Source organism: Hyla sarda, chromosome 5 (assembly GCF_029499605.1).
Source record: "Hyla sarda isolate aHylSar1 chromosome 5, aHylSar1.hap1, whole genome shotgun sequence".
NCBI classification, from domain to species: domain Eukaryota; kingdom Metazoa; phylum Chordata; class Amphibia; order Anura; family Hylidae; genus Hyla; species Hyla sarda.
Window position 1 is genome coordinate 183,356,132 of NC_079193.1, and position 26,352 is coordinate 183,382,483.

Genomic DNA, 26,352 nt, shown 5'->3' on the forward strand with positions numbered 1-26,352 from the left:
GACGCGGGGTTACTGTGTAACCCCGCGTTATATCAGAAGAGCAGGACCAAGGACGTACCGGTACGTCCTTGGTCCTTAAGGGGTTAAACATACATGAACACATGCATGTTTAAAATAACAGGAAAAAGACAGAAATAAAAAAATTGGGCAGAAGGCACAGGAGGTGATATCAACAGAAGAGAGAGATGATCCCCTGCCAGGGGGCAGTGCTGAGCTTGACCCGGATGTAAAGGGTCACTTGTGCCGTAGCACATGTGACTTAGCTGGCCTCAATGTTAGCTGTGAGAGGAATCAGTGATGATCCTCCCACAGCCCTTTGATTGGATAGTCGGTACGACCATTTTAAAATAATCTTACCCAATTTTAATTCCCCTTGATTTAACCCCAATGTACCTGTCCAGAGTACATTGTCCTCCAAATTTTAACCCCCCCCTCCCCCCCCCAAAAAAAAAAACCAAACCCAATAACATTATACCCCTGATAAGACCTCTGGTGGTATTGGGTCATGTGTCAGAGTCATTTGCATCGGGGGGTTTCAGGTTGCCTCAAATGCGCAGCGCTCTCTCTACACCTGAGCGGGGTGCGCATTTGGGGTAACAGAATAGGGACGGCCACACACATCACATTCCCAGAATGATGAATCAAAGTATAGGGTTTGGGGTGGGCATAAATTTTACTTTTGGCTATACTCTGGGTCATCATTCTGGGTACCCAATTTGCAAATTATTATGAAAATTGCAATTTTCTTTTTTCAAAAAACTACCCTTTCAAAATATGATCACATGTGGCTGTTTCTATTTTTATTCTCCTCTGAATGTATGTAACCGTCAGCCTTCAAATGCGCAGTGCTCTCTCCTCCGCTGAGCGGTGTGCGCATTTTCAGGTAACCGTTTAGGGATGGCCACCCAAAAAAAACATTAACATAATGATGAAGCAGAGCATAGGGTTTGTGATGGGCACACGTATTACTTTTGCCTATGCTCTGGGTCATCATACTCCATACACAGATAGCATATCAGTTGTAAAATAGCAATTTTCATTTTTCCAAAAATACATTTCATCCATACCTGGGAAATAAATTTAAGAAACACCCGGCCGTTCCAAATGTCCACTTTACCCCTATAAAGATTCCTCCCCTCCTCAGGAGTTGTACTTTCTGTAATGGTGTCTCATGTGGGTGTTCCTTTCTTTTATTTTCCTCTGAATGTATGTAACCGTCACCTACTGATATGCCATAGGCCTCAAATGAGTCTTGAGCATGATATGTGCCCGCACAGCATGTTATGTCCACATATGGGTTTTTTTTTTACTCAGGAGAAATTGTGTTAAACATTTTTGGGGATTTTTCTCCGATTAACCCTTGTAGATTAGCAACATTTTTGGTAACAACAGCATTTTAGTGAAAAATAACACACTTTTCGGTTTTACAGCCCACTGATGCAAAAACCTATGAGGTGTAAATACTCACTGTGCCCCTTGTTATATTCCTTGAGGGGTGTCATTTGAAAATTCAGGTCACTTGCCAGGTTTTTATTTTTTATTTTAGGTCAGAACCTCTGCCATTGCAGGGCAAATCCCCACCTTAGGCCTCAAAGGTGCTCAGTGCTCTCTCACTCATTAGCCCAGTTGTGCACCCGCACAGCACGTTACATCTACATATGTGGTATTTCCTTACTCGGGACAAATTGGGCTCCAAACTTTGGGGGGCTTTTTCTCCTATAATCACAGTTAAAAATGAAAAATTGTGTGTAACAGTAGCAATTCACTGTAAAAATCGGATTTTTAAGTATTATGGCCCACTGTTCTAAAAACCTGTGAGTTGTAAATACTCATTGTACCCCTTGTTACGTTCCTTGAGGGGTGTACTTTCCAAAAAGATGGCACAGTATGGGGGGATCCTCTGTTCTGCCACCATGGGAGCTTTGAAAATGCACATGGCCCCCAACTACAATTCCAGCCAAAACAGCGCTCCTTCTCTTCTGAGACTTGCAGTGCGATCGCCGAGCAATTTACGTCAACATATAAAGGTATTTACTTATTCATGAGAAATTGGGCTCCAAATTTTGGGGAGATTTTTGTTCAATTACACCTTGTTAAAATGAAAAATTTGGGGTAACACAAAAATGTTAGTATTAAAAATCAAATTTTTCACTTTTACAACCCACTGTTCAATAAACCAGTGAGGTATAAGTTCTTACTGTAATGCTTATTATGTTCCTTGAGGGGTGTAGTTTCCAAAATAGTATGTCATGTGGTTGTTTTTTGCTGTTCTGGCACCATGGGGGCTTCCTAAATGCGACATGCCCCCCTAAAACCATTCCAACAAAATTCTCTCTCCAAAATCGCAAAGCTGCTCCTTCCCTTCCGAGCCATGTTGTGCATCCGCAGAGCACTTAACATCCACATATGAGGTATTGCCATACTCGAGAGAAATTGGGCTACACATTTTAGGAGTCTTTTTTTCCTTTTACCCCTTGTAAAAAGTCTAAAAATGGGTCTACAAGAACATGTTAGTGTAAAAAATTAGATTTTGATTTTTTTCATCCACTTTGCTGCTATTCCTGTGAAACACCTAAAGGGTTAATGAAGTTTCTGAATGTCATTTTGAATACTTTGAGGGGTGCACTTTTCATAATGGGGTCCATAATTGGGGGGTTTCTCATAGAAGGGCCCCTCAAATCCACTTCAAACTTAATTGGTCCCTGAAAAAATCATATTTTGAATTTTTCATGAAAATTTGGAAAATTGCTTCTAAACTTTGAAGCCCTCTAATGTCTTCAAAGAGTAAAAACATGTCAACTTTATGATGGAAACATAAAGTAGACATATTGTATTTGTGAATCAAGATATAATTTATTTGGAATGTCTATTTTCCTTACAAGCAGAGAGTTTCAAAGTTAGAAAAATGCTAAATTTTCAAAATTTTCATGATATTTTGGAATTTTTCGACAAGAAATGATGCAAGTAACGCTGAAAATTTACCACTAACATAAAGTAGAATATGTCACGAAAAAACAATCTCGGAATCAGAATGAAAAGTAAAAGCATCCCAGAGTTATTACATGCTTAAAGTGACAGTGGTCAGAATTGCAAAAAGTGCTCCCGTCCTTAGGGTTATAATGGGCTCCGTCCCCAAGGAGTTAAATAGAAAAGCATTGCACATCCTTATCCCTAACAGCACAGTGCAGCACTGCTTGTTTTCTAGATAAAAAAAAAAGGGGGGGTGTGTAGCTCACTCGGCCAAACCGACACGAGGTTAACTGGATTGGCCTGAATCCCAAAAAAGGCCTAGTCCTACGTGTAAAAATTATAATAAAAATTATCACATACAAAAACCAGTCCTCAAAGGGCAGTAGAAGACAGAAAAAGAGGGGTTAGATATACAAAACGTATAGTAGTAAGAGAAATGAGATGTATAAAAAGGGGTATCAATCAATAAATAAAATATGGTATGTATAGATATAGATAGACCTGAATCTAGAATAGATACAATGGATTAATATTTAATGGATAATAAAAAATAAGTAATTTATAATACAGCCTATCACATGCAATGGCATCTGGTGCAGGGCCCTTGCACCAGATGTGAAATACAATAAGATACTGATGTTAAAATGAATAAAATCAAAAAAATATCAAAGTGATATATCAACCACCTAATTGATAAGTATAGTCCTATTTAGCCTAAAGAAATAGTCCGACAATAGTGGATAGTGGGTTCGGATGACAGTTGATGGAGCAATATAGCCAAAGATAATGTCAATGATTTCAGAAGGGCATTGTAATGTTGCAATAACAGTTCACAGAGCAAGGTAACCAGAAATAATGTCACTGTTTTCGGAGTAGCGATACAGTGTTATAATAGTCGTTTTCTAGATTAGTAGTTCAGATTAGTAGTTGCCTGAGATATATATATATATATATATATATATATATATTACCACTGCCCATCTCTAATTTTATAAAAAAAATGATACTTATTTGCCTTTATATCCTTTTTATGTACTGTGTATCTATTAAACTTCTATATATCCATAATTTTTTTCACTAGTGACCAATAATGTAAATATCAGCTGCTGTATACTACAGAGAAAGTTGTGAAGTCCTTTTCAGTCTGACCACAGTGTTCTCCGCTGACACATCTGTTCATGTCAGGAACTGTCCAGAGCAGGAGAGGTTTTCTATGGGGATTTGCTCTTACTCCCAGTTCCTGACATGGACAGAGGTGTCAGCAGAGAGCACTGTGGTCAGACTGATAACAATTTCACAACTCCCTTTGTAGTATACAGCAGCTAATATGTAATGAAAGATTAAGATTTAAGATGAAAGAATTAAGATTTTTAAATAAAAGTAATTTAAAATTTGACTTTTTAGCATCAGTTGATTTGAAAAACATTTTGTGCACTGTACCCCTTTAAAAGGAACCAGCATTAGATTTTTCCATATACAGTGGCCATTGCATGTTGAAGGCAGCATCAATATACAATGCTTTTGTATGTCGGGGCCATCGCATAAATGGCTATCCGGCAGCGCAGACTGCTTCAGCTGCTGCCGGATAGCCGTTTAAGGTGCCCTGTGTGATGACCACTCACCTACCCCCGGCACTCCGGACCGTTCTCTACAGGATCTTGTGCATCGCCGTCGCTCTCCTTCATCGTCATCATGTCGCCGCGCACGCCGCCCGTCATCCAATAGGAGCGGCGTGCGCAGCGACATGATGACGGCGATGAAGAGCAATGATCCCAGGCAGCAGAGACGGTCCGTAGCGGCGGGGACACGGCGACAGAGATGGAGGGCGACATACAGGGCAGCGGTGACAGTCCGGAGCAGCGGGGACAGGTGAGTATAACTTCCTATTCTTTACATTGCACGGATCCCTCAACATACGATGGTTTCAACTAACGATGGTTCATTTGGAATGAATTACCATGGTATGTTGAGGGACCACTGTATAATGCTTGGCAATGCAATGTATATGGTAAAATCTTTATCCTCACCATTCCTGGGGGACGTTTTTGCCCCCAGGGATGGTGAGGATGTGAAGTTATAAAGTCTCCCCCGCCGCCCCATAAGTAGCCCTCTCGGGGAGCTATACTTACCAGGTTCTGCAGCATTGACGCCCCCCTTGGCATGATTGATGGAGCGCATCATCGCTCTGCTGCCTAAGCAGACGGAGCAGAGCGGGGACGCGGTCCGTCATTCTGTGGACCTGGTAAGTATAGGTCCCCGCCCAGGGTACTACTTATGGGCAGTCGGGGAGACTTTATTACAGTAATGGTGAGGATACAGATTTTACAAAATATAAAACGCATTGCCAAGCCAATTGTTATAGCAAAGAATCTGAAAATTTTGTCCATGGTAAATTTTAGTTTTTCCTTTTTAAGAAATTTGCAAAAGAAAATTAAATTCATTACAGGGTATTCAGTACAGATTAATCGTGAAAACTTGAATTTTGTTTTATTTAGAGCCTCAATATAACAAAATGTGAAAAAAAGTAAAAGGGTCTGAACACTTTTGGCATACATTTACTTATGGCATACATTTACATATTATACACAAGCCAAGGGGACAGCACATTTGGTTGATTTTACAGCAATATAACGGTAATAATGTGCTTGGCCTGATTTAAATTGCCATCAATAAAAAATAAACATTTGAAATAAAATTTACGTTTAATCCTGTTTGAATTTCAACAGGAATTGAATTAAAGGAGTGAAAACTCTTCCCACAAAAGTAACAATGGATAGGACGCATAGATCAAATCCACATAGCAATGGTAGAAAAAGTACAGGTGAGTGCAATGATAAATAGATTTTTTGTTGTCCTGCAGCAGCACCCAAATAGGTTAATAGCTCTTTCACTGCTCGGATAGAAAAGAGAGGTTAATGCTGAATGTATTTCTTTTTTTATCATGTTTTTATTGCATTCTGAAATTCAGCTAAAAAATCACAGAAAAAAAACTAATTTGTTTTTAAACCAAATTAAGGTATCAGGAATTATTATGCCAGTGTGGTTTCACATTTTGAGGGGATTGTAGGGGCCCTATTGCATGGGGCCATTATCAGGTAAACAAGCCAATATTTTCCCTGTTTAAAAGGCTCAGCAGTCAGCTGACAAGCAGGCAAATGCTTGTTTATTGACTTATTGCATTATTTTGATCCTTAAAAATCTTTGTTTTTTGGCCACATTTCCTTCGGTGCACTAGGGGATGTTTAGACGATGAATGATAGAACCAAAGGGCTACATGAACAATGCATGGATCATATAATATATATATATATATATATATATATATATATATATATATATATATATATATAAATATATAGGCTCCCTAAACAAGCATTGATCTATGAGATCATATAGAACCCATGCCATCTTGTCTGAAAGGACCCCGAGATGCCCCCTGATACCACTGCTTTAGGGTCCCAAGTTTGAATTTTATTAATTTATGGAAAGCCTTAAGGATTTAAAATCACAAACATATTTAAAATTAATGTAAATATGGAAAAAAAAATTGTCATTATATACCCACTACCAGAAGATTTGGTGAAAACACTTTATTTCTGGCTTCCCTCTGTGATGTGGGTCATTGAATATTTTGGCCATAGATTTCCCAGTGTATACGACAGACAGACAACCCAAGTGTAAAAAAGTCTAATGTGGCATAGTAACAGAAGCTTGACTTTCTATGCAGGCAGTCAAAACGCCCAGCATGAAAGGCGAAATGTGGGAGAAAGGGAGAAAAGAAACTTTCCATTTCTTTTGCCAGGTAAGTACACTCTTACAGCTCTACAGCTAAGAGAAATCGAGTAGGAAATTGTGCATTTCCCTATATATCCCTACGTATATCTACTACTCAGCATCAGCTGTTCTCCCGACTCTGTAGCCGTGAGCACAGCTGAATCCCGAAAGTCACATCAGGAGGATCGCAACAGGTATCAGGAGTGACACTTGCAGTGCTAAAGTCCCCCCAAAAAATTAAAACCACCTGCAAAAATGCCAAAGTTAAAACCCAGATGGCATTTTTCTTGGCATTTTTTCACTCCCATAGACTTCTATGGGAGGAAAACGCCAAGATTTCCCCCCCCAAAAAATTGCCATACTCTGAATTTGAGGACGTTTTTGAAAATCAGCCCCGTAGCCCAAAAGAGCTGAAAATCGCCCAAAGGATTAAAAAAAACACCAAAATGAAAAAGTGAATCTGGCATTTTGCAGTTTACTATTGACTTTCAGCTAACATCTGGCTGCAGTGTTTTTTCACAGAAAAAATGCTGTGCTGCAAAATGGGCATTTTTATCTGCAATTTAGCATGAAAAACCTCAGTGGAATTCTTATCAGTGTGGGTACTCTGGCTAGGCAAGTCAGGGCACAATAGAGATAACTTTGGAGTTTGTTTGAAACTCTGTTTTATGATAGATATAAATTAAAAGTCGTGTTTTAGAACTATGTTTTTTTTCTACGTTTTTTTTTTCTGTGCTAACAGTACACAGCCTGCTTCATTTCGGGGAAAGAAAACTGCTGTAGCCGCTTGGCAATAGCCTTACACGTTCAGATGGCTGGCAACCCACCACCTCACTTTACCTGAAGCTAAACTGTTAAAGACTATAACACTGCTTGTTTTTATTACATTTTTATTTAGATGACCCATTTAACTTTTTTGGTGCAACCGGAGGCCAATCTCCTATTACAAAACCTAAAAATGAAGCATATAGAACTCGAAGAGGAAGAGCCCATTCTGAGAGCAGAGGGGGAACTGGGACAAGACTTGAGGTCCATCACACGTCTGGTGCCCAGCACAACAAAACGTCTTCTGGTAAGCAACCACATTATCACAACCTAGAAAGCAAACTGGCTGTCAATGGTAATTTAAAAAATGTATCTATGCTGTGAATGTTTTAATAAATGTCAGGATGAATGGTTCTTTTGTATACGATATATATATATATATATAGACAGATACACAGAGAGGCAGAAGATACACAGATACACCTGTGTTCCACTCGCCCGCTCACCTGACTTCCTGCCGCGCTGGAACGCTGCATATATCCTGTATACTGATGTCTTGAGTTCTGAAAATAAAGCTGCTATTTTGGTTTCCCTGGATTGGTGAGTGCGATCTTTTCTTCTCTCTGCATATATATATATATATATATATATATATATATATATTTGAAATTGTAGAGGATAACAAATGCTCCCTCTAGGCTGTTTCAGCAGGGCAGTTTGGTACCAGGGCTTTGCTACTTTAAGCCAGACAACACATAACCAACATAAAAAAAAAATTAACATGCAAGTTAAAGGGCCACATAGCATTCAGACAAAAAGTATTATCCATTTATTAACCAGCCTATTGTCGCATTCAAAATGCCTTAACTTTTATATTTGTCACCAACGTAACAATATGAGAGCTTGTCTTTGCAGAATCAGTTGTATTTTGGCACCATATTAGGGCGCCTATGAGTTATTGACTCTCAGGGAATGAAGAAAAACACCATTCCACATGCGTTTTTACATTTAAAATTTTAAACCATTCACTGTGCAGAATAAATAATATCTTATCTTCATTTAATGAGTTAGTAGATTACAACAATACCAAATATGTATAGGTTTTTATGTTTTACTAATTTTGTAGAATAAAGGGAAATTTAACTATCTGCGTGAGTGACACAGAATGTAAAAAGGAAGGGACATACAGTAGATATAGAAGGGCAGGGACATGAACACATAGACATAAAAGGGGGCTTGAGCCTCGGCCTTTTACCTGTACATGCCCTTTGATGCCCTATTGATATAGGGATATTAATGAATTTTGCCATGTTTTGCGCAAAATTATAGTCAAAGCACTGAAAAACTGCCCCGATTCTGCACAAATTGCAATAATGTAAATGTTTTCCTGTAGCTGTTTGGGCTGCAAAGAGCCCAAAGTGCAGCAAAAACCCTCTCACTTGACCTTTAACCCCTTAAGGACGCAGGACGTAAATGTACGTCCTGGTGAGGTGGTACTTAACGCACCAGGACGTACATTTACGTCCTAAGCATAACCGCGGGCATCGGAGCGATGCCCGTGTCATGCGCGGCTGATCCCGGCTGCTGATCGCAGCCAGGGACCCGCCGGCAATGGCCGACGCCCGCGATCTCGCGGGCGTCCGCCATTAACCCCTCAGATGCCGGGATCAATACAGATCCCGGCATCTGCGGCAGTTCGCGATTAAAATGAACGATCGGATCGCCCGCAGCGCTGCTGCGGGGATCCGATCATTCATAACGCCGCACGGAGGTCCCCTCACCTTCCTCCGTGCGGCTCCCGGCGTCTCCTGCTCTGGTCTGTGATCGAGCAGACCAGAGCAGAAGATGACCGATAATACTGATCTGTTCTATGTCCTATACATAGAACAGATCAGTATTAGCAATCATGGTATTGCTATGAATAGTCCCCTATGGGGACTATTCAAGTGTAAAAAAAAATGTAAAAAAATGTAAAAGTAAAAGTAAAAAAAAAGTGAAAAATCCCCTCCCCCAATAAAAAAGTAAAACGTCCGTTTTTTCCTATTTTACCCCCAAAAAGCGTAAAAAACATTTTTATAGACATATTTGGTATCGCCGCGTGCGTAAATGTCCGAACTATTAAAATAAAATGTTAATGATCCCGTACGGTGAACGGCGTGAACGAAAAAAAATTTAAAAAGTCCAAAATTCCTACTTTTTTAATACATTTTATTAAAAAAAAAATTATAAAAAATGTATTAAAAGTTTTTTATATACAAATGTGGTATCAAAAAAAAGTACAGATCATGGCGCAAAAAATGAGCCCCCATACCGCCGCTTATACGGAAAAATAAAAAAGTTATAGGTCATCAAAATAAAGGGATTATAAACGTACTAATTTGGTTAAAAAGTTTGTGATTTTTTTTAAGCGCAACAATAATCTAAAAGCATATAATAATGGGTATCATTTTAATCGTATTGACCCTCAGAATAAAGAACACATGTCATTTTTACCAGAAATTGTACGGCGTGAAAACAAAACCTTCCAAAATTAGCAAAATTGCGTTTTTCGTTTTAATTTCCCCATAAAAATAGTGTTTTTTGGTTGCGCCATACATTTTATGATATAATGAGTGATGTCATTACAAAGGACAACTGGTCGCGCAAAAAACAAGCCCTCATACTAGTCTGTGGATGAAAATATAAAAGAGTTATGATTTTTAGAAGGCGAGGAGGAAAAAATGAAAACGTAAAAATTAAATTGTCTGAGTCCTTAAGGCCAAAATGGGCTGAGTCCTTAAGGGGTTAAGGATCTGAGTTGACATCATCAGGTCCAGAAAAGCCTACATAAATGCACAGAGGAGGAGGAGGTAAAAGGAAAAGTATGGAGGAGGGGAGTAAGGTACAGAAATTAATGTATGCGGGGAAGGGGAGGTCATGGGGAGCAGTATATAGAGGGAATAGGGAGCAGTATATGTGAGAGAGGGGACCATTGAAAGTTGTATATAGGGGGTGTAGGGAGCAGTATATAGGGGGACAGTGTGTAAGGGGGGGGGGCGCTTGTGGATTTATTTGGGTTCTTTATCCCAAGATTAACCCCTTAAGGAGACAGCAGATTTTGACTTTGAGGACATGTCAGAAGATACTCAGCACTAATAAATCAATAAATCAAAGTAGTAATTAATCAGTTAATTGATCTATTAACTAATATTTACCAGCACTATAACTATCCCTAGAAAAAAACACACACCAAGTGTCATGACCGACTGGGGAAGACAGGGAGAGTGAGCCCTAAACTGTCCCTAAAAACACTCTGCCTGCCTACTTGCCCATCCATCCTAAACGATGGATTGACAACTGGGCGCCGGTCCCTCCCTGCGCTAAAGTGCAGTGGCATAAAAACACATAACAAAACAGTTGGTGACGAACCAGAACATTACAGGAACATAAAACACTACAGTCCTGCTGTGTCCATGCGTCATCACCTATGTCATGGACACACTTCCTTGATTGACAGCTGGGAGCGCAGGGCTCACAGCTGGAGGAAAAATCCTCCCACTGTCAGCTTGTGTCCCGCTACTGTCAGTGAGGACAAGCTGGGAGTTGTAGTTTTGCTAATACTAGGGTAGATGTGAGCAGACAGCATACTGAGGGAGGGGGCGGAGACCTGCACAGTGAGGCCACGCCCCCTCCCTTTGAGAGGAATTCAGACTAGTGAGCTAAATTGAAAGTGTAATAAAAAAATAAAGGTGCTGGACACATAAAAATTACATGTACATGGTCAGGATTAGGTACTGAGTGATATATTTAAAAAAAAAAATTTTGTTGGATGTGACAGTACGCTTTAACTCTTTTATTTCTTCATTTTCAGATCCAAATTAGGGCATGTTTTTTGTGGGACAAATTGGACTTTGCAGTGATACCTTTCATTTTTACCATAAAATGTATGGCGTATGGGTGCAATTTTGTAAATTTTACTCTACGGTAAAACTGACATGTTTTCTTTATTCTGTGGGTCAATATGATTTAAACGATACCCATGTTTACATAGCTTTTCTAATATTAATTTCTTATTTTCCGTATACGGTACTGTACTTACTGGGCTAATGTTTTGCTCCGTAATCTTTAGTTTTTAATGGTGCCATTTCATTCGATTTTTTAACGCCTTGTTATTAATTTCTTCTGACATATGATGTGACCAAAACTGTATATGACTGTTGTTAGTACTATCTACAATCTTCTTGTATAGACTGCAGAGGCAGCTTGCACAAGATCATCTACCCTGCATCACAAAGGAGGGTAAAAGACCCCTAGCCACCATTTTCACTCATCGGACCCCTATTGTATACAGCAAAAATATATACATATACTGTATTTATCAGCGTACAGCACACACTTTTAAAACTAAAAAATTATGCAGGAACCCTACCTGTATGTTATACACTGATAAATCATCCGCCAGGCCCACTGTTCTAAAGTGGCCGTGATCGGGCTGCTGATCTTAAACAAGCAGCCGGCGCCATGGCCACTTTAAATCAGTGACCAGCGACGGCTGCTGGAACTGACGAGTGACATCCCTGATGGCGCACTGAAGAGCCGCACAGAGAACGTAACTTGTCAGTGCTTCACTGACCACAAGGCACAACAAGACCCGTAGCCTGAACATGAGCCTGCCGGAGTGCAGCTGGAGACACAGGCCAGGCAAGGGGAAAAAAAAGAAAATCGGGGGAGCAGACTGAGGAGGAAGAGGAGGGAAATATGTGGCACAGAGGGGGGAGCAGATGGGTGGGAAATATGTGGCACGTGGGAGCAGACAGAGGAGGGGAGGAAAAGAAGTGATGCAGGGGAGCAGACAGAGGGGAGTAGGGGGACAGAAGGGGGAATTAGAGTGGAATGGTATGAGGCGGCACAGGGGTCTCAGAAGTGGGAGAGGGAATGATGTGGCACAGGGGGAATCAGTGGAGGAATTATGTGGCACAGGGGGGGGTGGATCAGACTGGGGGAATGATGTGACAAATGGGGGGGGGGAATCAAAGTTGGGGGAATGATGTGGCATTAAGTTTACAGCTACCAAGTCATACATTTTACATTTAAGTATTTTTTACTTACATTTCCTAGAAAAAATTAGGGTGCGTGTTATACCCTGGTGCTTGTTATATGCAGATAAATGTGATATGTATTGGTTGCAATGTACTTTTTTTCATAATGTAAGTCAATAGGAAACATATTCTGCTATATGGCGTACAGCAGCATTGGTTTTTAACATATGTTAATGAATACATATTAAATTATTTCAAAACTATAAAATGTACCCCCCGCGACCCCCCGCGACCTCCCTGCAGCAGCCCGCATTCTATGCGTAGCTGCATCTGTAGTTTCCAGTCTTCTGAGATGGGGACATGAAGTCACGCCACGCCCCCTCCATTCATTTTTATGGGAGGGGGCGTAACGGCTTCAATGCCCCCTCCCATAGACCTGAATGGAGGGGGCGTGGTGTGACGTCACGTCCCCGTCTCGGAAGCCCAGAGATTTCCGAAACTTCAGACCCAGGTACGCATAGAATGCGGGCTGCTGCAGGGAGATCGCGGGGGGCCCGCCGCTGGGATCCCCCACGATCATACATCTTATCCCCTATCCTTTCGATAGGGGATAAGATGTTTTTGCCTGGAATACCCCTTTAATGTAAATGAAGAAGCAGTGTGAACCCAGCCTTAGAGAGAACATCTTCAATACACAATGGCCCTGATTTACTAAGAGTGGAGTGTAGGTTTTGTTGTGTTTTTTGCTGTTCCGACCATCTTTTTCATGGTATTTACTGATTTACTCCGCTTTCGGAAACTGTATACATGCTTTCATAAAAGACAAGTGATTTTGGATGGAATGTAGGGAACACGCCTCTTTTCCCGAAAACCATGCCTATTTTGTAATTTTTTTTTTCACTCTGAATGTTTCTGATTCTGTCGGGTTTACACAGAGTTTAGGCGCACAACCCGACAAAAAGAGTCAGAATGCTGTTAGTAAATGAGGGCCAATGTGTCTCTAAATTACCCGTTGTGTTACATCATTGTGCAGAAACCACATGTTTTGTATACAATCACACTTGTATACTTTCCATATACAAATATGGATAAATTGGAGGCCAAGTCAACACCTTGTGTTTTCTGTCATGTTCTCCAAACCATTCCTGAATGTTTTTTGCAGTGTAGCAGGGTACATTAATTTGAAATGAAAGTGACCAAAATCCTAACACTTGCCTATATTTCTGTTTCCAGTACATCAACTTTAAGAACTGGCAGTTAATTTTCCGACTAATAATATGTATCCCATTGACATCATATTTACCATATTTTCCGGTGTATAAGACGACCTCCAACTTTTACAGTTAAAATATAGAGTTTGGGATATACTCACCGTATAAGACTACCCCTCTACCGCCATACGGTACCATACCCCGTGCGTCCCGGCCGACTGCAGCACCCGGGCGTATAAGAAGATCCCCGACTTTTGAGAACATTTTACGGGGTTAAAAAGCCCTCTTATACGCCGTAAAATATGGTACTTTGTGAGTCCCTTGCAATACACACAATATACAATAAAAAATTAGAGTAGAGACTCTCTCCCCTTAATCTTTGTGAAGGTAAAAAGCAGCAACCCATCCTGTACAGGAACACATGAACTGTACAGTACAGGACAGAACAGCACCTTTGCATACTACAAGGTCAGTGAACACTGTATCTTGAAAGTGTTTCACTGTCATAAAAAACAAACAAATAAAAACAAAAAACATTTCTTCAGCTTTTGTTGTGGATCCAAAAAAAAGGTAAACAAATGTACAATCATTTGGCCAAAATCAGAATATGAATCAATGTGGAGATACAGATGAGTGGATAAAAAAAATCCACAGTTTTTAGTATGAAAAAAAAAGTACAAAAGGGGCTGTATCCACATTTGATGATATAGTGTTGCCCAACAGGGCTATGTTTTTCTCTTTGCTTTGTATTGAAGCTATAATTTTTGCTATAATAAAAGCTTCATGGTTTGACTTATAAAAAGTACAAAAGGAACTTGACCACTGTTTAGTGCGTCTGTCACAGCGACATGTCAAAAGTTTTGATTGTTCAGCTTCTCAGGGCTAAGACCCCCAACAATCTTTAGATATAGCTGGCAGAAGTATGTGGCTGTGTGTTTCACTACCCAGCTCACTGCCCAATCCGACTGCAGAAGACAGGTTCCATAGACTAACAATAGAGCCCGTCTCTGTAAATTAATTGGATCAGGTGGCTGGTGAGGGAGTGAAGCACACAGCCATGAGCTTCTCCTGGTCATATCTAAAGATTAGTGGTGGTCTCAGCAGACCCCAACCAATTAAAACATCTGACATGTCTCTGTATTTTTTAAACAGTAACACTTAAAGACAGTGTAAAACATTTTACAATATGGTATTTTTCATTAATAGCTCAAGGAGCCTACAGAGATAGATCAAAGCAAAATGATACAGCCGATGGTAGAAGAAGAGGTAATCCACAAGATCAAGCAACAGGACATGGAAGACAGAAGCAGCACTATGGTACTCCTGAGAGGATAATGAGTCATCACAAAAGTCCTGTGAGATATGGTAGCCAAAACTTGGCTGCATCTTTTAGCGCAGAGATTAAAGGTACCCAATGTGCAGATGCAAAACCTATTTTACTACCTGTTTAAAATAATATTATATATTGTGAAGGTAAAAGTAAACATTTTAAATAGGGAAAGCTTGCAGCTCATATTACAGTTTTAGTACTACATCATTACAGTATATTAATTGTTAGGGTTTTTAAAGTAGATTTAGTATTTAACATGTCAGGAAAATGCCAGTGTAAGGGTGTATTCACACAGGAGTGCATCTGCAGCGTATTTGACACCACGGATGTGCTGCCGGCACACACAGAGTTACGACACAGCAATCTCCCTGCTGCTGCTGCCGTAGCTCTTTGTGTGTCTGCTCGTATCTGCGATTTCCTGCGGGCAGTCACTAGCGGACACACAGCGCTACGGCAGCAGCAGCAGAGAGCTTGCTCTGCCGTAACTCCGTAATTGCCGGCAGCGCATCCCCAGTTTCATATACGCTGCGATGCTCTCCTGTGTGAATACACCCTAAACGAGGTAAGATCAATTGTTTGAGAATGTCTTGTGTAGTATTGTATTTACCTATTGGTTATTAACGCACGGATGTCAGTTGTACAGTGTTTTGGGTGTGAATTTCAGGGTGAATAAATATATGAATTTAATAAATATAGACAAGAATGGGCAATGCAAGTTTATAACTAGTTGCTGAATGGATTATCCAGACCCTTAAAATTCTGTAAAAACAGCTCAGTTATGTTTCAACACTTCCCATATTCCCCACTAGTCTCTACAACACGGACATGAAAAAACTGCAGCCAATCATTAGCTGCAGTGGTGACCCACTATAGCCATATGTCTGTGTTACTGTCAGGGTCCGGACTAGCGGCTGGTGAAGACACTGGAGGTGGATCCCCTGTACCAGAGAGGCGATGACGCGGGCCGTACTGGGGAATCGGTTCTAAGCAGTTACTGGTGTTCACCAGAGCCCGCCGCAAAGCAGGATGGACTTGCTGCAGCAGTAACTACCAGGTCGTGTTCCCCAGTAGCGACTCGACCTCTCTGGCAGCTGAGACTGGCATGGTACACAAGGACTAGACAGAGGCGAGGTCAGACGTAGCAGAAGGTCAGGGCAGGCAGCGAGGTTCGTAGTCAGGGGCAACAGCAGAAGGTCAAGGTACACAGGCTTGGGACACACTATAACGCTTTCTCAGGGCACAAGGCAACAAGATCCGGCGAGGAGAGGAAGGGGAAGTGGGTTTTTATAGGTTAGGGAGTGATTGGGCCAGGCACCAATTAGTGGTGCACTGGCCCTTTAAACTTAAGCAAGTCGGCGCGCGCGCGCCCTAGGGAGCGGGGCCGCGCGCGCCGGGAGGAAGCAGACGGGGGCGAGAGGTGAGTGAGACGGGGCGCAACCCGAGGGCGGACACGAGCCGTGCCTCGGATCGCGTCCCCTCCGTGGACCAGAGAGCAGCGCTCGCGGTCAGCAATGCCGACCGGAGCGCTGCAGCCAGAGGAACGCCGTGAGCGCTCCGGGTCCCGCTGCCTTCACCGCTGCGTGACAGTACCCCCCCTTGGGTCTCCCCCTCTTCTTGGAACCGAGGAATCTGTAGATGAGTTCTTTATCTAGAATATTGTCCTCTGGCTCCCAAGACCTCTCTTCAGGGCCACAATTCTCCCAATCAACAAGAACATTTTTTTTACCTCTGACAATCTTTGAAGCGAGAATCTCTTTAACCGAGAAGACGTCAGAGGAGCCCGAGACAGGAGCAGGAACGGTGACCTTGGGAGAAAAGCGGTTAAGAATGAGAGGCTTGAGAAGGGAAACATGAAAGGAGTTAGGAATACGAAGAGAAGGAGGAAGATGAAGCTTGTAAGAGACAGGGTTGATTTGACTTTTGACCCTAAATGGCTCGAGATAACGTGGACCCAGCTTGTAGCTAGGGACACGGAACCGGATATATTTGGCAGAGAGCCACACTTTGTCACCAGGGGCAAAGACAGGAGGAATTCTTCTCTTCTTGTCCGTATGTTTCTTCATACGAGAGGAGGCCAGCGAGAGCGACCTTTGAGTCTCCTTCCAAATAGAGGAAAAGTCCCGGGTCAAATCATCTACAGCAGGGACTCCAGACGAAGTGGGAATAGGGAGGGGGGGAAGTGGGTGACGGACGTACACCACAAAGAATGGAGACTTGGCGGATGACTCAGAGTCTTTGAAATTGTACGAGAATTCGGCCCAGGGTAACAGGTCAACCCAATCATCTTGGTGGGAGGAGACAAAATGTCACAGGTAGTCACCAAGGATTTGGTTTACTCTCTCCACTTGTCCATTAGATTTAATCTTTAATTGGGTGCAGAGTGCTCTCCAGAATTTCGAGACGAATTGAACGCCTCTATCGGAGACGATATGCGTAGGCAGTCCGTGGAGACGAAAAATGTGCAAAAAAAAATGCTTCGCCAATTGTGGCGCAGAAGGGAGGCCAGGGAGTGGAACGAAATGGGCCATTTTGGAGAATAGATCAACGACCACCCAGATGACAGTGTTGCCATGGGATACAGGAAGGTCAGTGACGAAGTCCATCGCTATGTGTGACCAAGGCTGTTCGGGAACTGGCAGAGGAAGAAGAAGACCCGCGTGCCTTTGGCGAGGAATTTTATCACGTGCGCAGACAGTACAGGAGCGTACAAAGTCAGTTACATCTGAGCGGACTGTAGGTATGACAGATTTTTGTGGTCAGTGTAGATGGTGATCGGGTGGAGAGACCCTTCCAGGAGATGCCTCCACTCCTCGAGTGCCATTTTAATGGCCAGCAATTCTCGGTCACCAATAGCGTAATTTTTTTCAGGAGGGGAAAATGTTTTCGAGAAAAAAACACAAGTGACGTTTTTTCCTTTAGCATTTTTCTGAAGAAGAACCACCCCGGCTCCAACTGAAGAGGCATCCACCTCGAGGAAGAATGGCTTCAGTGGATCAGGCCTAGTCAAGACTGGTGCTCAGGCGAAGGCGGCCTTAAGGCGAGTAAAAGCTTCCTCTGCTTGGGAAGGCCAGGATTTCGGATTTGCATCTTTCTTGGTCAGAGCCACAATGGGAGCCACGATAGTAGAGAAGTGGGGGATAAACTGACGGTAGTAATTAGCGAATCCGAGGAAGCGCTGGATAGAGCGAAGTCCAGAGGGGCGTGGCCAATCCAAGACTGCGAAGAGCTTATCGGGGTCCATTTGAAGGCCCTGTCCTGAGACCAGATATCCTAGGAAAGGAAGACAGGTACGTTCAAAGAGGCATTTCTCAATTTTGGCGTAGAGAGTGTTAACTCGGAGGCGCTGAAGCACTTGGCGAACATGGAGGTGGTGTTCCTCTAGGTTGGAGGAGAAGATTAGAATGTCATCGAGATAGACCACCACGCAAGTATACAACAAGTCCCGGAAGATCTCATTGACAAAGTCTTGGAAGACTGCGGGGGCGTTGCAAAGACCGAATGGCATGACCAGGTATTCGAAGTGACCATCTCTAGTGTTAAAAGCAGTTTTCCACTCATCTCCTTCACGAATTCTGATGAGATTGTACGCGCCCCTGAGGTCAAGCTTGGTAAAATCTTTGCTCCGCGCAGCCGGTCAAAGAGTTCCCAGATGAGTGGCAGAGGGTAGCGGTTCTTTATAGTGATCTTATTGAGCCCGCGGTAGTCAATACAAGGGCGTAGAGACCCATCCTTCTTGGCAACAAAGAAGAATCCTGCTCCAGCAGGAGAAGAAGACTTCCTGATGAAACCTTTTTTGAGATTCTCCTGAATATATTCCGTCATGGCCTCCGTTTCCGGAGCGGAGAGAGGGTAAATCCTGCCACGGGGCGGCGTGGTCCCAAGGAGCAAGTCAATAGGGCAGTCGTAGGGCCTATGTGGTGGTAAGACCTCTGCCTGTTTTTTGCAAAAGACGTCAGAAAAGTCTTGATAGGCCTTCGGAAGGCCGAGCAAAGGAGAAGCAACAGAGACTTGGCTGGTGGGAAGCGACTTAAGGCAGCGTGAGTAGCAGGAAGAACCCCAGGATTTTATGTCCCCCGTGGTCCAGTCGAGGGTAGGAGAATGCCGCTGGAGCCAGGGTAAGCCAAGAAGGACGTCTGAGGTGCAATTAGGCAGGACAAAGAACTCAATCCTTTCTTGATGGAGAACCCCCACGGTCATGCGTACGGGGGCCATGTGGTAACGCACGGTAGAATTCAGGTGTTCTCCGTTAACTGAGGAAATGTAGAAGGGCTTGACTAGACGGACAACAGGGATGTTAAACCAGTTGATGAAGGAGGCTTTTATGAAGCAGAGAAGGAGGCTTTATCAGCTGGAGAAATCCGCACTGGAATAGTCAGGCGTGGAGAGGAAGAATTTACACCCAGTGACGCCTCTCCCACGATCACTAGGTGCGAGCGTTTCCCTGACGCTGAGGACGAATAGAACAGTCCTTTAGGAAATGTTCAGAGCTTGCACAGTATAGGCATAAGTTCTCGTTCCTCCGGCGAGTCCTCTCTTGCTGGGTCAGGCGAGACCGGTCCACTTGCATGGCCTCCTCAGCGGGAGGCACAGTAACAGGCTGCAAAGGATGCAGGAAGAGAGGAGCCAGGCGCGGGTATCGCCTGGTGCGAACGAGATCTTTCTCCTGGCGGAGCTCCTGACGTCTCTCAATGTAGCGCATATCAATGCGGGTAGCCAGGTGGATTCGTTCAGTCAGGGAGGAGGGTATCTCTCGTGCGGCCAGACAATCCTTGATATGGCTGGATAAACCTTTTTTAAAGGTCGCGCAGAGAGCCTCATTGTTCCAGGCCAACTCAGCGGCCAAAGTCCGGAATTGTATGGCATATTCGCCCACGGTAGAGTCTCCTTGTACAAGGTTCAGTAAAGCAGTTTCTGCGGATGAGGCACAGGCAGGTTCCTCAAAGACACTGCGGACTTCAGAAAAAAAGGACTGGACTGAGGCAGTGGCAGGATCGTTGCGGTCCCAAAGCGGCGTGGCCCAGGCCAAGGCCTTCCCGGAAAGTAGACTGACGACGAACGCCACCTTAGACCGTTCAGTGGGGAATTGGTCTGACAACATCTCCAAGTGCAGGGAGCATTGGGACAGGAATCCCCGGCAATTTTTAGAGTCCCCGTCAAACTTATCTGGGAGAGACAGGCAGACTCTAGCAGAAGAAGCAGCAGCTCGGAGAGGAGGAGTTGCTGGAGCTGGCGGTTGAGGCTGTGGAGGCAGGAGCTGTTGAATCATGGCGGTCAACTGCGACAGCTGTTGTCCTTGTTGAGCAATTTGCTGGGACTGCTGGGCAACCACGGAGGTGAGATCAGCGAGGCTTGGCAGCAGTACCTCAGCGGGATCCATGGCCGGATCTACTGTCAGGGTCCGGACTAGCGGCTGGTGAAGACACTGGAGGTGGATCCCCTGTACCAGAGAGGTGATGACGCGGGCCGTACTGGGGAATCGGTTCTAAGCAGTTACTGGTGTTCACCAGAGCCCGCCGCAAAGCAGGATGGACTTGCTGCGGCAGTAACTACCAGGTCGTGTTCCCCAGTAGCGACTCAACCTCTCTGGCAGCTTAGACTGGCGCGGTACACAAGGACTAGACAGAGGCGAGGTCAGACGTAGCAGAAGGTCAGGGCAGGCAGCGAGGTTCGTAGTCAGGGGCAACAGCAGAAGGTCAAGGTACACAGGCTTGGGACACACTATAACGCTTTCTCAGGGCACAAGGCAACAAGATCCGGCGAGGAGAGGAAGGGGAAGTGGGTTTTTATAGGTTAGGGAGTGATTGGGCCAGGCACCAATTAGTGGTGCACTGGCCCTTTAAACTTAAGCAAGTCGGCGCGCGCGCGCCCTAGGGAGCGGGGCCGCGCGCGCCGGGAGGAAGCAGACGGGGGCGAGAGGTGAGTGAGACGGGGCGCAACCCGAGGGCGGACAAGAGCCGTGACCGGAGCGCTGCAGCCAGAGGAACGCCGTGAGCGCTCCGGGAAGGCAGCGGGACCCGGAGCGCTCGGCGTGACAGTTACGATGTATCAGAATTGACAAGCTGACTTTTATTATTTTTCAACATTCCGATCAGTTAAAACAAATAAATACAGTGCGGCAAAAAAGTATTTAGTCAGCCACTAATTGTGCAAGTTCTCCCACTTGAAAAGATGAGAGAGGCCTGTAATTTTCATCATAGGTATACCTCAACTATGAGAGACATAATGAGAAAAAAAAATCCATAAAATCACATTGTCTCATTTTTAAAGAATTTATTTGCAAATCATGGTGGAAAATAAGTAGTTGGTCAATAACAAAAGTTGTACTTTGTTATATACCCTTTATTGGCAATGACAATGAGGTCAAACGTTTTCTGTAAGTCTTCACAAGGTTTTCACACACTGTTGCTGGTATTTTGGCCCATTCCTCCATGCAGATCTCCTCTAGAGCTGTGAAGTTCTGTCACTGTGCAACACGGACTTTCAACTCCCTCCAAAGGTTTTCTATGGGGTTGAGATCTGGAGACTGATTAGGCCACTCCAGGACCTTGAAATGCTTCTTACGAAGCCACTCCTTTGTTGCCCGGGCGGTGTGTTTGGGATCATTGTCATGCTGAAAGACCCAGCCATATTTCATCTTCAATGCCCTTGCTGATTGAAGAAGGTTTTCACTCAAAATCTCACAATACATGGCCCCATTCATTCTTTCCTTTACATGGATCAGTCGTCCTGGTCCCTTTGCAGAAAAACATCCCCAAAGCATGATGTTTCAACCCCTATGCTTCACAGTAGGTATGGTGTTCTTTGGATGCAACTCAGCATTTTTTCTCCTTTAAACACGACGAGTTGAGATTTTACCAAAAAGTTCTACTTTGGTTTCATCTCACCACATGACATTCTCCAAATACTCTTCTGGATCATCCAAATGCTCTCTAGCAAACTACAGATGGGCCCAGACATGTACTGGCTTAAGCAGGGGGACACATCTGGCACTGCATGATTTGAGTCTCTGGCGGCGTAGTGTGTTACTGATGGTAGCCTTTGTTACTTTGGTCCCAGCTCTCTGCAGGTCATTCACTAGGTCCCCCTGTGTGGTTCTGGGATTTTTGCTCACCATTCTTGTGATAATTTTGACACCACAGGGTGAGATCTTGCATGGAGCCCCAGATCAAGGGAGATTATCAGTGGTCTTGTATGTCTTCCATTTTCTAATAATGGCTCCCATAGTTGGTTTCTTCACACCAAGCTGCTTGCCTATTGCAGATTCAGTCTTCCCAGCCTGGTGCAGGTCTACAATTTTGTTTTTGGTGTCCTTCGACAGCTCTTTGGTCTTGGAAATAGTGGAGTTTGGAGTGTGACTGTTTGAGGTTGTGGACAGGTGTCTTTTATACTGATAACAAGTTCAAACAGGTGTCATTAACCCCTTAATGACGCAGGACGTATATTTACGCCCTGCGCCGGCTCCTGCAATATGAAGCGGCGTTATGCTGCGACCCCGCATCACATCGCGTCGGTCCCGGCGCTCATCAACGGCTGGGACCTGCGACTCATACCACACATCGTCGATCGTGGCTGTGTGGTATTAACCCTTTAGAAGCGGCGGTTAAAGCTGACCGCCGCTTCTAAAGCAAAAGTGAAAGTATCCCGGCTAGTCAGTCGGGCTGTTCGGGACCGCCACGGTGAAATCGCGGCGTCCCGAACAGCTTACAGGACACCGGGAGGTCCCTTACCTGCCTCCTCAGTGTCCGATCGACGAATGACTGCTCCGTGCCTGAGATCCAGACAGGAGCAGTCAAGCGACGATAACACTGATCACAGGCGTGTTAATACACGCCAGTGATCAGCATAGGAGATTAGTGTGTGCAGTGTTATAGGTCCCTATGGGACCTATAACACTGCTAAAAAAAAGTTTAAAAAAACAGTGTTAATAAAGGTCATTTAACCCCTTCCCTAATAAAAGTTTGAATCACCCCCCTTTTCCCATAAAAAAAATAAAACAGTGTAAATAAAATAAAAATAAACATATGTAGTATTGCCACGTGCGTAAATGTCCGAACTATAAAAATATATCATTAATTAAACCACACGGTCAATGGCGTACGCGCAAAAAAATTCCAAAGTCCAAAAAAGCGTATTTTGGTCACTTTTTATACCATTAAAAAATTTATAAAAAGTGATCAAAAAGTCCAATCAAAACAAAAATCATACCATTAAAAACTTCAGATCACGGCGCAAAAAATGAGCCCTCATACCGCCCTGTACATGGAAAAATAAAAAAGTTACAGAGGTCAGAAGATGACATTTTTAAACGTATAAATTTTCCTGCATGTAGTTATGATTTTTTCCAGAAGTACGACAAAATCAAACCTATATAAGTAGGGTATCATTTTAACCGTATGGATCTACAGAATAACGATAAGGTGTCATGTTTACCGAAATATGCACTGCGTAGAAACGGAAGCCCCCAAAAGTTACAAAATTGCGTTTTTTCTTCGATTTTGTCGCACAATGATTTTTTTTTCCGTTTCGCCGTGAATTTTTGGGTAAAATGACTAATGTCACTGGAAAGTAGAATTGGTGACGCAAAAAATAAGCCATAATATGGATTTTTAGGTGGAAAATTGAGAGGGTTATGATTTTTAAAAGGTAAGGAGGAAAAAACGAAAGTGCAAAAACAGAAAAACCCTGAGTCCTTAAGGGGTTAATACAGGTAACGAGTGGAGGACAGAGGAGACTCTTTGGTCTTGTTTGTAGGTGACCAAAAACTTATTTTCTACCATAATTTGCAAATAAATTCTTTAAAAATCAGACAATGTGATCTTATTGATTTTTTTTCTCATTATGTCTCTCATAGTGGAGGTATACCTATGATGAAAATTACAGGCCTCTCTCATCTTTTTAAGAGGGAGAACTTGCACAAATGGTGGCTGACTAAATACTTTTTTGCCCCACTGTAAACCACCCAAGCACCCATTTTAAATGGGCTGTCCTACTTAAAAAGTTTATACATGTAAAGGTATGATTACTGGAGAACCCACTGTTGGGACCCCTATTGATCACTTGAACAGGAGTAGTAAGCCCTTTGTTCTTGAGAAGTTTGAATGGAGCAGACGTCACACATGCCCACTGCGCTTCATTTAAAGAGCTACTCCACTGGAAAACATTTTCTTTTAAATCAACTGGTGGCAGAAAGTTAAACATATTTGTAAATTACTTCTATTTAAAAATCTTAATCCTTCCAGTACTTATCAGCTTCTGTATAATACACAGGAAGTTCTTTTCCTTTTGAATTTCCTTTCTGCCTGACCACAGTGCTCTCTGCTGACACCTCTGTCCATTTTAAAAACTGTCAAGAGTAGGAACAAGTCCCCATAGCAAACCTCTCCTGCTTTGTACAGTTCCTGACATGGACAGAGGTGTCAGCAGAGAGCACTTGTGGTCAGGCAGAAAGGAAAAAAAAAAAAAAACTTCCTGTGTATTATACAGCAGCTGATAATTACTGGAAGGATTGGGAATTTTTAATAGAAGTAATTTACAAATCTGTTTAACTTTCTGGCACCAGTTGATTTAAAAGAAAATGTTTTCCAGTGGAGTACCCCTTTAAACTCTACAGTGGTCCCTCAGTATATGATGGCAATTCGTTCCAAACGACCCATCGTTTGTCGAATCCATCGTATGTTGAGGGATTCGTGCAATGTAAAGTATAGGAAGTTATACTCCCGATGCTGTCCCAGGGGCTCCCAATGCTGTCCCGCTGCTCCGGTGTCTTCTTCGGGATCCTCCGGCTTCTTCCGCATCTTCTGCAGGGTCCGGGCCTCATTTCTGGTGACGTTATTACGCTGCTGCGCTGGCACAGCGTGCGTAGCCACGTAATAACGTCGCCGGAAAGCGAGGCCCGGACCCCGGACAAGATGCAGAAGACGCTGGAGGATCGCGAAGTGGACCCGCAGCTGCGGGGATAGGTAAGCGAACCTGCCCGGGATGCTTAAACTGCTATCCGACAGCAGCTTAAGCTTTTTGCGTTGTCGGATAGCAGTTAATGCGATGGCCCCGACATATAAAAGCATCGTATGTCGATGCTGACATCGACATGCGATGGCCTCTGAGAGGCCATCGTATGTCGATTTGATCATATGTAGGGGCCATCGCATGTCGGGGGGGTTACTGTATAAGACTGACAGACAGCTGAGTACAGGGCTACAGACACTGAATGGAATGTTGAAGCACAGTTAAGGTAGCTGCTCCATTTCCCCTTCTAGTGGTCAGTGGGGTTCCTAGGGGTGAGATCCCTAGTAACTACTGTATAAATGTATCACCTATCCTGTGGATAGGTCATAAATGTTTTTGTCAGATGAACGTTTTTGTTAACAGTTAATTTTGTTTTAATTGTCAATTTTTTTTTTTGTAGCATCAGATACATTTAGTACCTTCCAGACAAGAAAAACTGGACTTGCAATGAGAGCAAAAAGTGTGCAGAATCTTTCCAAGTTCCACATGGAGTCTAAAACAGAGGATAATAGTAGGAACAGACGTGATATACCCTTTAGCCACAAAACTCACAAGGATAAGACAATAGATGTCCATACGATTTCCAAACTAGCCACATTGGAGCCATCCGAAATCATAATGAAACTGGCTGCTCCAGGAAGTGGTTTAAAGGAATTTCTTAATAAAAGTACAATAGATTTTCAAATCATTGAAGGTTTCATGAATATCTTAAATACAGTTATCACAAGCGCAACAAATAGGCAGAATGTAATACATATCCTAAGTCAAGTGCATGGATCTATTTTCCTAAAGCAAGTTCTTCCATTTCACATTTTGGACACTTCTAAAACTTTAACCCAGCAACACAGAAAATATTTATTTTTTGAACATATTATTACTTTGGCCACAGAACTGGCAAGTGTGTTACCATCCAGTTCGTTTATGGAAGTAACCATAATTAAGACCCTCATTCAAAATGCATTTCTTGACATGGAAGTTAATGGCAATATTGTGTCTGTGTCACGGCCCGCTCCGTGTCCCGCTATCCTGCACGGGGCCGTCTGCGCCTCTCCCCTCGCTCCTGTGTGCCCGTGCCCCGGCATTCTTCTCCCCGCCACTTACCTTCTTCCTCCGTCTCTCCAGCTGGGCAGCATCCTCGTCCCGCTCGCACGGGAGCCGCGTCCGTGGGCTTCTCTCGGCGCGTCTCCCGTGCTTCCTCCTGCAGTGCTGGTGCGCGCGCGTCTCTCCCCCAGGGCGCGCGCGCGCCACTCTGTGAGATTTAAAGAGACAGTACCCTTTC

General features: G+C 43.4%; 1 protein-coding gene across 1 annotated transcript in view; it reads left to right on the plus strand.

Moving 5' to 3' along the window:
* The window catches only part of LOC130273669 (NFX1-type zinc finger-containing protein 1-like), a 136,986-nt gene that overhangs the window by 33,899 nt on the left and 76,735 nt on the right, over positions 1 to 26,352 (plus strand). Inside the window, exons 2-6 of the mRNA XM_056520850.1 lie at positions 5,697 to 5,791; positions 6,698 to 6,772; positions 7,643 to 7,816; positions 14,945 to 15,145; positions 25,474 to 26,069. Coding sequence (XP_056376825.1) covers positions 5,740 to 5,791; positions 6,698 to 6,772; positions 7,643 to 7,816; positions 14,945 to 15,145; positions 25,474 to 26,069 — 1,098 coding nt within the window. The 5' untranslated portion in view covers positions 5,697 to 5,739. The remainder of the gene's footprint in view (positions 1 to 5,696; positions 5,792 to 6,697; positions 6,773 to 7,642; positions 7,817 to 14,944; positions 15,146 to 25,473; positions 26,070 to 26,352) is intronic.